Source organism: Triturus cristatus, chromosome 3_2 (genome assembly GCF_964204655.1).
Source record: "Triturus cristatus chromosome 3_2, aTriCri1.1, whole genome shotgun sequence".
Classification (NCBI taxonomy): domain Eukaryota; kingdom Metazoa; phylum Chordata; class Amphibia; order Caudata; family Salamandridae; genus Triturus; species Triturus cristatus.
In genome coordinates this window covers 690,368,275-690,380,812 of record NC_140584.1, presented here as the reverse complement: position 1 = coordinate 690,380,812, position 12,538 = coordinate 690,368,275, and the positions used below count along the sequence as shown (strand labels likewise).

General features: G+C 46.1%; 1 protein-coding gene across 1 annotated transcript in view; it reads left to right on the top strand.

Annotated features, from left to right (window-relative positions):
- The window catches only part of VPS8 (VPS8 subunit of CORVET complex), a 1,789,524-nt gene that overhangs the window by 471,618 nt on the left and 1,305,368 nt on the right, over positions 1–12,538 (top strand). Inside the window, exon 15 of the mRNA XM_085648738.1 lies at positions 5,457–5,531. Coding sequence (XP_085504864.1) covers positions 5,457–5,531 — 75 coding nt within the window. The remainder of the gene's footprint in view (positions 1–5,456; positions 5,532–12,538) is intronic.

Genomic DNA, 12,538 nt, shown 5'->3' with positions numbered 1-12,538 from the left:
GATCAGAGCACTTTAAACCTGGTGGATCTTCAAGCTCCACAGGGTTATAGATAGGGTGAGGCGGCGGTGTCCCTGTGGTACAGCTAGCTGGGCCAGAACCGGAGAGTGGTCTGAGATACCTCGCTCTAGAAGCTTAGCGTCAGTGAAGTAAGCGAGATCATCACTATGTATGAATAGGTGGTCGACCCTGGACTGGCTGCCATGAGCACCGGAGTGGAAAGTAAAATTCCGAGTCAAGGGGTGAAAATGTCGCCAGAGATCGACAAGGCCGAAAGCCAGGAGAAAGTCCCTCAGGGGGGAGGTGTCCTGTGGGTCTGGTCGAGGGGGATGCCGGTCTATCTTGCCATCAACCGCTAGGTTGAAGTCACCTCCCAATACCAATGTGCCAGCTGGAAGGTCCAACAGGAATTTACCCAAGTCATACAGCGTGGATGTCTTCAGTGCTGCAGGAATATAAAATGAAAGGACAGTACAGAGCATCCCCTCCCACCCCCCGATTGGCAGCGTATCTGCCTAAGTCGTCGGTCCAAGTGTTGTGTATTATGAATGGACACTGTTTAGGAATGAGAATACCCGCCCCCCCCTGGAACCAGATGTAAAACCTGCATATGCCACTAGCCTGAGCCCCAACGATCTAATGCTTTACAGGTATTACCGGTAAAATTAGTCTCTTGTAGTAGGACGATATCTAGAGCCTGTTTCTGGAGGTATTGAAGTACAAGTCCTCTCTTTATCTTGTTACCCAGTCCGTTAACATTCCAAGTGAGAATGCAGAGAGCTCTATTCACGTTGCGTTCAGACATAGTGTGCGCATGTGTTGTGAGAGCCTGCCTGTCCATGTCACAAATGTGTGTAGCAAAGTCCAGTGCGCCGAATCTGTGGGTCTTGAGTGCACTTGAATGTAGAATATATGTTGCGTCACCTCCATTACAATAAAACAACAGTCAAAACAAATTACATAACAACCCCCCCCACGCCCTCCAGCCCCCCCATCCTGACTCCCGCCACCCCAAATTTGAAGAGTGCCTTTCGCCCACCCTTAAAACTATGAGGAACATGGTCCAACCCCACTCACTAGGGCAGTAATTCGTTGTTGAACATGTCACTCACAAGCATTGACTACCTGTCATATGGCGGAAACAGATCACATGGCAGCAAGTAGAAAAAACCTACTCTACCCGATCATAAGGAATGAGAATGACCTGCCCGCTAAAGGTAACAATATCAAGTTAAACCCAGGTCTGATAGAAGACAGTTCTACAACCTGTCAAAATGTTATCCATGGGGGCGGAGTAACATATATTATCAATCTGCCGGTCTCTTTTCTATCGAACCCTGTGTCATCAAGACACTGCTCGGCGGGGATCCAGACTGACGCCTCGACCTGTCTCCACTGCCGGTGCCTCCGGTGGAATTGCGGTTGCGTTTGCCGACCGTTCACCAGCCGTCGAGCCAGTCCCATGCGTCCTCAGGCCTGGTAAAGAACCATGCTTTCCCCTCAGATTCAACACTCTGCTTTGCAGGGAACGTCATGGCGTACTTGATTTCCTGGTTGTGCAACTCGCGCTATACCTCTAAGAAACTACGAAGTAGTTTCTGGACTCGTAGTGTGAAGTCCGGGAAGAAAGAGATTTTGCTACAGTCAATGACCAGCGGTGGGGTCGCTCTCGTTGTTTGGAGTATGACGTTCCTATCACGGAAATTGAAAACTCTTGCCAACAGAGGCTGAGGCGGAGTGCCAGGCTTGGACCTTCCGCCTGGCACGTGGTGCGCCCGTTGAATGGAAAAGTAGTTGGATAGCCCCTTGGGCCGGAGGTGCTTAAGTATTAACTCCTCAACAAAGATTGTCTGCCGCCTGTCCTTCGGCACGTTCCGGCACTCCCACTATGCGAACGTTGTTGCGGCGCATTCGGCCTTCGTAGTCATCCAGTTGTCATTCGAGCACTTCCTGGTTGGTTTGGAGGTCGGCAACCTGGCGTTTGAGAAGGTCAGTATCGGTCTTTAAGTCTTTGGTCGTAGTTTCAACTTAGTGGTGCGTTCGGCCATTTCCTGCATATCCGCTCTATTCAGGGAGACCTCGGAAGCGACAGTATCACTGCGGCTTTCCAGGGAGGTGCTTATTGTCGTTATGGCTGTTAGAATGTCTTGCAGCGTGGGGTCTGACTGATCCCCACTGGGCGTGGGGTTAGTTTGTGGTTCATCCTGGCCTTTCTGCCACGCATATTTTTCCAGCTTGGTTTGGAGCACGGCACATCCGCTGCAGCCACTCGCCATGATATGGTAGGTAGGCTGGGTCAGTGGAGGGACCAGGCCGTACTAGCTATTCACCGCCACCTGCGCAAGGGACAAAACCCTCTCCAGCCTGTCGGGTTTCGCCAGGTAGGCCTAGCCCTATGGTTGTAGCACCAGAGGAAGAACACACCCAGAGAGGGAGAGCCTCCGATGCAAGGCAGGTAGCAGCTCCAGCCGCTCAGAGGATAGCGCAGTCACTGAGCCTTAACTACAGTAAAGATTGCAACATGGTTCCAATGGGATGAAGAATGATATGCGTCTCCACCACCTGCACAAATGCTGCACTGAGGAGTGGCCAAGTCAAAACGTAGCTCTCACCCCCACCACTGGTAGGGCAAAATGTCCGGTGTCAACTGGCGCCCCCCCTTCACAATGACAATTAATGAATGCAGACTCCACTAGCTGCACCCCACCAGATGCACAGTCACAGTTTTCAATGGCGCAGAGGCCCTCTCGCCGGGTCTCTACCTTCCCAGAGACTCAGGAGCTTCTCCCTGTGACACAGTGAGCATTACCGCATCTGCGGTATACAAAGGCTTGTGTTAAGGGCCAGAGTGCAGCAACGAGGCAGATGGTGCAATGCTGCGTGAGGGTCTGCAAAGCCTCGAATATGAAGAAGGGGGAATGCCCAGGCAAGTAGACAAAGTCAATTGGGGCTCTCCGGGCCCAGCAAGCCGGCCTTGGCAGGCCCAAGTCCGTGGCCACCACCGCCGATGTGTACGCGGGCGGCAGCTGGCCCTCGGGGTGTGTATTGATACTGACAGTTTGTCGCGGTGGGGAGGCAGAAAACTAACCGGCTCCGTTGCAGCCGGCACCCAGGTACTGCGCGGCCCCGCCGTCACAGCAGCAGGCCCAGGATGCACACCGCAGCCGCAGCGTCGATTACCCGGGTGAGCCCAAGAGTCAACACGGCACTCACCGCGTCGATTGGTACCGCCACACAGGTCCTGGCGGCTGGCTCCGTACAGGCTCCTCCAATCGGGGCAATCTTCGCCACAGCAGACAGGCACGCTGTTGGGGCCAGGTGAGCACCACTTCAGCCGTTTTCGTTCTGGCAATAATGTGAAATAAGGATATTTAGGGAGTGGCGTGGCGGTGCGAAGCTACCGTGCGGCCATTTCCCTTGGCAGTTAGCCACGACCCCATCCAACTGTGAGGTTCTTGATGGCTTACTGCAAGATTCTGGTGTGCTCAGTCGGTGCATGGAGAGGGCAGAAGCCCACATCTTCTGTGATGTTTTTTCCAGCTGCATCTGGAGGTTCTGACAGTAGTAGGTCTGTGGTGGTAAGGAATGTGTATGCTGAAACCGACAAGGGCGTGGTCTGTCCAGATCATAGTTACTGGCTTGCCGACAATTATGTTGCTAATTGTGTTGAAAATCAGGTAATAGGTGTCCGACCGTGTGGGTGGGTTCAGTAACATGCTAGGTGAAGCCAAAGTTTGTGAGGTTTTATAGAATGGCCATAGAGTTTGTATTGATGTGGTCTTCTAGGTGAAAGTTAAGGACTCTGAGGAGGATGAAGGTGCTGGCTTTGATGATGAGGGGTTCATCGAAGTTCCTGATGTTACTGGTGAAATTGGTTCAGAGACTTGGTGGTCTGTACATGAGGCTTCCTCCCAGGGAGAACTTGGCAGTGATATGTATTGTTAACTCAAGGTGTTCAATGCATCTGGTGGGGGTTGTCAGTTTAGGTGGTGCAGCTGATTGTATCATTGAGTATGATGGCGACTCCACCTCCAGGCTTGTGCTGACTGTTGTGCATGGCGATCTTGTAGCCTGAGGGAATGGCTGTAGCGATGTCTGGTGCAAACCTAGTGTTCAGCCATGGTTTTGTGTTGAAGACATTGCCTGGAGCGTGGTTGTGCGGTAGGTTCCATATCTACGTGGCAGGTTTGGTGAGCTTGCAGGTGTTGCAGAGCATCAATGCATGTGAGTGTGGTCTGTTGTGTGAACAGCGTTTTGTCTGTATGAGTGTGAGCAGGTAGCTGGTTTTTATGAGTGGGAGTGACTTGTGTGCTATTGGTGTGCGATTTTTGGGTACAGGGTGTGGGAGAGTGCATGAGAGCTTGTAAGAGGCGCATGTGAACGCTCCTTCCATGTTGTGCAGTGTGACAGCAATGCAGCGATCAGGAGCTGAGGTTGTGCACGGAGGAGCGTGACAGAGTAGCAGTGGGTAGGAGGAGAACCAGGGTTCCTGGCATTGAGTACGGTCCTGGCATGGATGGGCGCAGACAGGCTTGCCTTTGGCACACAGTCAGTATGTCAGCGGTGCATCCGTGATACAACCACCATTAACTAAGTCTTGGTAGTGGGGAGGAGCGTAGGGTGCATTGGGCAGGAAATCCACCTATTTGCAAGGTGGGAAATCTACAGTTAGAAGTCTCTATCAGAAGAACAACTTACTTAACTTCAGTTATGCCTTTTCTGGTAAAGACTGTCTCTTAGTGCAGATCCCTCACTGACTCTCCCTCCTCCCCATTCTGTGAAATGGACTCATACAGTCGAACATTAGGATGGAAATCTAAAACATGTGCTCAGTGCGCCATTTGATTTCAATGACTCCACTTCCGACAGCGCAGATGGAGATCAGAAGGAAACTGACACCAGCATGCAGAGCTGGCTTAAATATAGAGTCCCCAGCTTCATATCTAGAAAGGACTGACCTGACATGCTGCTGCACGATGCCACCTGTCGATGTGTGAGGGAATTGCTTCAAAGTTTCCAAATTCAGTATGGCTCCTGATGAAATTCACACGATGAGGAATCTGCATTTAGAGTCTTACCAGAAAAGGCGTTTCTGAAGATAACTTTTTCTTTTTTAACATTTCAGCAGCAGAGGCCCAGGCATGGTGTGAAGTCTCTTGCAGGAGAATGCAATGCAAAATGCAAAGAAGAGAACCACATTTATATCACTCTAGTGGCAGTGGCACTCTAGTGGCAGACATTGGCCTATGCCTTCCTTCAAAGTGGAAATGATATAACATGAACTATAGGAAAACAAATATTAAATTGAAAAACACAGCAAACATATTCCTCTTTATAACTACGCCTAACTTACATTCCATTGGAATGTTTTCTTTTTTGTTCTTTTCAACTTTTAATGCTTTAATGTAGATATTTAAACTGAGAACCCAAATAACAAAATGTCTACTTTTTTCCCCAGGCATTGGTTGGTGAAAAAGCCTGTTATCAGTCTATTTGCAGCTATGGCGGTCAAATCTTCTATCTGGGAACAAAGGTAAAATTGTTTATTTGATAACAAATTTTCTAAACTTGAATTTATGTCTGGGCAAGAGGCAGTTTTTGTTGTCAATTTGCCTTGCGTAATTATAAGGAAAGCCTAAATGAAAAATATATAAATCTATAATTCGAGAGGCCTTGGGTCAGCCCATTTCATCCATGTGATAACATTGTTGTACAGGCATCTTTTTACAAAAACGACTTATCAAAAACATCATTTACAGTAACATAATGTTCCTAGCATGCTTGGATGTGATTAAACTTGCTCTGCATACTCCTGCCTTTTAGTGTTATATATGTAACCTGTGCCTCTCACCGCAGTACAATGAGATCCACTGCTACTCTTGTTGAGACTTCAGGACCCTTTGACAGAGAAGAGATAGGCAAGGGCCTACAACAAAATGTATTGTTCATCCTCTGAGACGCGGGGCATCTTTGGCAATGAAGACCCGCTCAGTGCAGAAGAAGAATCTGATGAGTCACCTGATCTTGTAGCCCACCAACTCAGTTCCAAGATCATTGGATCTGACTCCTCAGTGCCTGAGGGGAAAAAAGTGACAGTCTTGTAAAAAGGCTTTTGTCACTTTTCTAGCTTGATGTGGATGGTACTATGCTAGTCCTATGCTTAAAAACTTTGCAAAAAAACTAAACATTTTAGGTGAGCAATTTTAGAGTGTGTGGTATTGGTGATGGTTTCCTCCCCATCAGTTCCCTACATCCTTTTATGCGACACCCTCAGCCTGAAAGGGTGTTGCTTTGAGATATGTATATGTGTGTGTGTGTGTGTATATATATATATATATATATATATATCTCATAAACGTGCATACATAAGTGTGTGTTTGTTTTTATTATTTAATTATGTTTTAGATTGTTTATATTTGCCATTTACACCTCTCTCGTTTATCTCTCTCTCAATATATATATGTGAGCAAGGGTTCGAGGTTCTTGAATAAAATATCATCTGGCCTCATATCGCTGGGTTCGTGTCTCTGTTCGCCAGCTGCTTGGAAGTGCAGAGAGTCAAGAATTGTGTATATATATATATATATATATTTATATATATATATATATATATATATATATATATATATATATTCACTTAAAAAACCATAGGTTTCACACATGTTATAGTTAGCTGGACATTTCCCTCGTAAAAAACCAATGAAATTCCCCCGTTATAGTTAGTGCAGGCAACGATAACTCACGCGACCGCAATCCTCTGCTGATGACGTCAGATATTACATCACTGATTACATATGTGTCTTTCTGAAGAATAAATATTTGTAATATATGTATAGCTAAAGATTAATGGAAGAAGACATGGGTAAATAGGTGTCTAAATACAGTGATGTAATATCTGACGTCATCAGCAGAGGATTGCGGTCGCGTGAGTTATAGTTGCCTGCACTAACTATAACGGGTGAATTTCATTGTTTTTTTACGAGGGAAATGTCCAGCTAACTATAACATGTGTGAAACCTATGGTTTTTTAAGTGAATTTGCAAGGTTTTTTAAATGCTAATTCCTAACTATAACGTGTGTGAAACCTATGGTTTTTTAAGTGAATTTGTACGGGTTTTTAAATGCTAAGTTATGTATTTATTAATATTTTTTTTTTCAGGTTTTTCACCGTGCGCGCACCATGCGCGCGCTGTGGGCACTCGGTGCGCTTCGCGAACCGAGCGCCCACGAAGCGTTGTGCGTGCCGTGCGCGCACGGTGCGCGCACCCGGCGCTTTTTCGTAAAAAAAAAAATTTTTTTTCACCCTTGGGGGTCCTTCAGTGCCCCCCTGACAAAGGCTAGGGGGTCAGGAACTGTCCACCCTGCTCCCTTTTCACGTTCTCCACCTTTGTTTTTCACTGCCTCAGACTGCGAGAGACAAAATGGCGGACGACACTTCCTGATTTCGACCGATTCGAATGTTTACTGACATCTAACAACCGATCAGAATTGCGCTCGCGCACGTCACAGTGCGCGCACGGTGCGCGCTTATAGATATATATGTACATTTAACTGAAATTTTCTCAGGAACTACTGAACAGATTGACTCCAGATATTCAAAAGGCACATCCCTGACCTGAGGACTACCTCTCTGCCAAATTTCAAGTAATTCTGTTCAGCCGTTCGGGCTGTACCTTGGACTAAAGGTCCCTATGGAAAAATGCATGGGGAAAACGCGTTTTGGGACCCCCCTTTTTTCTCGGCAACCGCTTGACTAATCATCCCGAGACTTTCAGGGTAGGAGCGGAGCGGAGCGCCCCACCTATTTTGAAAAATTTGCGAGGATTCGTCAACCGGCGCCAAAGTTATTCAAAATAGAATTTTCAGATTTCCTATGGAAACACGGTCCTAACTATAATTATCTACTGGCGACCGCCAGTAGATAATAAATATATATATATATATATATATATATATATATATATATATATATATATATATATATATATATATATCCATACGCCAGGTTGCCCCCAATGAAGCGCTTCACACGGAGAGGTATAAACACAAACCACCACAGGCAGCAATGACTCCAGCAGGCAGCAGGCTCCTCAATCAGCCATACGCGTTTCGAGCCGCTTGTGTGCTCTTGTTCACTGGCAATTACTGAAGGTAGTCGGGGTGATAAAGAACATGCTTTTATTTCGTGTAAGAGTCCCGCCCACCATGGGCGTCATGCACCATGGCCTTATGGTAAAGATAGTTTTCAATCATACTGCTCGGACTGCGACGTTCATCAACCAAGTGGACTCCAATACTACAGTCAGTGTAAAATACAAATCCCGGTTGGGTGAGTCACGTGCCAACATTGCTGACAGCCACACCAATATCTTCCTGTGGCTCAGGCCCCCTCCGTCCCAATAAGTGTCCGTGATTCCAGGCACTCAGGGCCCGCCGAAGGCAGTGGAGCGCTTCGCGGCCGGACCAGCCGCCATAAATCCATACGCCAGGTTGCCCCCAATGAAGCGCTTCACACGGAGAGGTATAAACACAAACCACCACAGGCAGCAATGACTCCAGCAGGCAGCAGGCTCCTCAATCAGCCATACGCGTTTCGAGCCGCTTGTGTGCTCTTGTTCACTGGCAATTACTGACGGTAGTCGGGGTGATAAAGAACATGCTTTTATTTCGTGTAAGAGTCCCGCCCACCATTGTTTGTGTTTATGGATTACATGGAAACCATTCTGTCTCACGAAGTGCATTGTGGGAGTTGGAGTGTGGCTAACAATGGGGTGTGTGATCAAGCACCAACTGGGTCATTGCACGAAAGAGGACACACCTCTGAAGAAGGCAATATGCTGAAACGCGTCAGGTGCCTCTGACACGTGATTACCTGCGCCAATTGAAATAAAGCATTTCTGTCCAGGAACCGGGTGTGGCGCATTTCTTGGTTGGATATATATATATATATATGTGTGTATATATATATATATATATATATAATATATATACACACACATATATATATATATATATATGTTACATACTGGCGGTCGCCAGTAGGTAGTTATAGTTAGGACCTAGTTTCCATAGGAAAAGCGTTTTTTGTTTTCCCTATAACTTTGGCGTCGTTTGACGAATGTTCGCGAAATTTTCAAAACTATTGGGGCGCTCCGGTCAGCTCCTGTCTTGAAAGTTTCGGGGTGATTCGTCAAGCGGGGGCCGAGAACAAAAGGAGGTCTAAAAATGCATTTTCGCCATGTTAACTTCCATAGGAAACTTTAGACCCGGCTACAGCCCGAACTGCTGAACGGAATTACACCAAATTTGGCAAAAAGGTAGCTCTTGGTTCAGAAAGCGACCCTTTTTTTTAAATGGTGTAAATCCATTCAGTAGTTTCTAAGAAATTCAAAAATAAAAAAATATCGATATCTGGGCGGAGCCTAACCACACATCTCATCGTGAGATTTGATTGGCTGTCAGCACTTCATCCTGAAATTGCTGGCAGCCATCATGGGACCAATATACACGATAGCACCCCATTGAAATGCATTGTAGTGAATGGAAGGTTTTGAGGGTCACCAAAAGGAGAATTATAAAGGGTGATAACAGACTTTAGTTACATTAGAATTCACTTGTTGATGGTACCATACTAATTTTAGGAATTGTGGTGTTTTCTAAGGTGATTTTACCCCGTGAAAAACCTTCTGCTGGGATATCATGAATCATGTTTGAGGGAAAACTATTTTCTCATGCGTGTCCCATAGAGGTTTGGAAGGTGCTCCAGAAGCTAAAATGAGATCATATTTTCTGTAAATTCACATTATCTTTCTCAGTCATGTGAGAATGAAGTCTGACTTTCTCAGTAAAACATGTACACCCAACAAGGGCAGAGACGGTCTGTTGATTCCTTTGTATTCTACTGCAGCTTCTCAGAGTGTTCTAAAGAACAACTAGAGCGCTAACAGCCTTACTTATGACAAAATTATGGCACACCTGAAGCCATCTTGATTGGAATAAACTGGTAACACTTAAAACATTTAATTTAAAAAGGAACAAAATGATGGGGTTCATTTTGTCATAGAAAGTATGGTTTGTGCTGTAGAAAGAAAAATTAGCACATATTTTAAGTGAGAGCTCAAATATCTTCCTGTTATATTTCAACAGGAGCAGCCTGTCAATTGATTCCTTTGTGTTCTACTGCAGCTTCCCCAAGTGTTCTAAAGAACAACTAGAGCGCTAACAGTCTTACTTATGACATAATTATGGCACACCTGAAGCCATCTTGATTGGAATAAACTAGTAACACTTAAAACATTTAATTTAAAAAGGAACAAAATGAGGGGGTTCATTTTGCCATAGAAATTATGGTTAGTGCTGCAGAAAGGAAAATTAGGGCATATTTTAAGTGAGATCTCAAATCCTCTTCTATTTCATTAGGAAATTCTGACAAGCAGACTGAAACAATCACTTTCAATACCAGCAGTAAACTTCCAGTTAACTCCCTGGTGAGCAGTAGCTTTACTACAGTGATCTAATGAGCAACTAGAGTGTTAACATTCTGAATTTATAGCAAATGTGTGACACATCTGAATGCCTTCTTGATGGAAGCAGAGTAAAAAACTGAAAGCGTTTCCTACTGATGAGCCTGCAGTAAATGAGGAAATTAGGAAACTTCATAACAAATAAGTCTCCCAAGATGGCCACCAGAGAAAAAGAGCCCAAATGTAGCACAAATATTACCCAGATGTAGCCCACATATAGCCCAATGACGGAAGTGTGCAAAGCATTTTATATAGTGCAGACTGGTCAGGTATTGGAGCGTTGCATCTTACTTGGACCCCTTATTGCGTATTTTGCACGAAGTACATGAGATTGATCTTGTGAAACATTGAACTTTACTATTCTGTTAACCTGAAGTTCCTCTGAACTGGGCTTTGTAACACCTGTTTTTACCTTCCCACTGTATTGTATTAAAAAAGAGGATTTACTGTTTTTATGTACACTTTTATAATCTATGTTTCTAAATGAGACCGAATAAAGTTTAATGAATTTAATTGAAGTCTCCCAAGATGGCCACCAGAGAAAAAGGAGCCCAAATATCACCCAGATGTAGCCCACGTATAGCCCAATGACAAAAGTGTGGAAAACACTTTTTTTCCTTTGTTTTTTTGCAGTTTTATATAGTGCAGCCTGGTCAGATATTGGAGTGCTTTACATGAGCATTGGTTACATCATTCAAGGACAAACTCATTTTGGCTGTAGGCATGGGGAGATTAAGTGATTTGACCAGAATCACAGAATGCCGAGCTGAAGCAGAAACTCCAACTTGGCTCCCCAGTTGCAAAGTCTGCAGTTCTGGAAATACCACATTCTCTCCCATAAGCGTAACATTGAATCAAATGGTCAACTGGATAAAAAAACATAAAGCTAACAAATAATTTAAAAGTGCTTTGTCGCTATTTGAAAACTCAGAAAATATGTCCTCATTTTATCTTTTTAGAGCACTAACCATCATTTCTATGCAAATAAGACCCTCTCATTTCTATTATTTCTAAAGGAAATGCTTAGCTATTACAGTTTTGATTACATCAATCAATCAATCAAGGAATTTGTAAAGCGCACTACTTAGCCTTGAGGGTCTCAAGGCGCTGAAGGGAGGGGGGAACTGCTACTGCTCGAAGAGCCAGGTCTTGAGATGTCTTCTGAAGGTGAGCAGGTCCTGGGTCTGCCGTAGGTGAGTGGGGAGGGTGTTTCAGGTCTTGGCGGCGAGGAAGGAGAATGATCTGCCGCCTGTGGTCTTTCGTCGGATGAGGGGGACGGCCATGAGGGTGAGGTTTGCTGAGCGGAGCTGGCGGGTGGGGGTGTAGAAGTTGAGTCTGTCGTTCAGGTAGGCTGGTCCGGTGTTGTGGAGTGCTTTGTGTGCGTGGGTGAGGAGTTTGAAGGTGATCCTCTTGTCGACGGGGAGCCAGTGCAGGTCTTTCAGGTGGGGGTGATGTGGCTGCGTCGGAGTACATCGAGGATCAGACGTGCGGAGGCGTTTTGGATGCGTTGTAGTCGATGCAGGTGTTTGGCTAGGATTCCTGCGTAGAGTGCGTTGCCATAGTCCAGCCTGCTGCTGACGAGGGCCTGCATAACAGTTCTTCTTGTTTCGGACGGGATCCACTTGTAGATCCTGCGGAGCATGCGGAGGGTGTTGTAGCAGGAGGAGGAGACGGCATTGATCTGCTTCGACATGGAGAGGGAGAAGTCGAGGACGAATCCGAGGTTGCATGCGTGGTCGGTAGGTGTGGGTGCCGTTCCCAGCGTTGTAGGCCACCACGAGTCATCCCAGGCCGAGGGGGTGGATCCGAGGATGAGGACCTCCGTCTTGTCCGAGTTCAGTTTCAGACGGCTGCTCTGCATCCATTTGGCGGCGGCCTTCATTCCCTCGTGGAGGTTCGTTTTGGCGGTGTGCAGGTCCTTGGTGAGGTAGAGGATGAGCTGGGTGTCGTCTGCATAGGAGATGATGTTGAGGTTGTGCTGACGGGCTACTTGTGCGAGGGGGGCCATGTAGATATT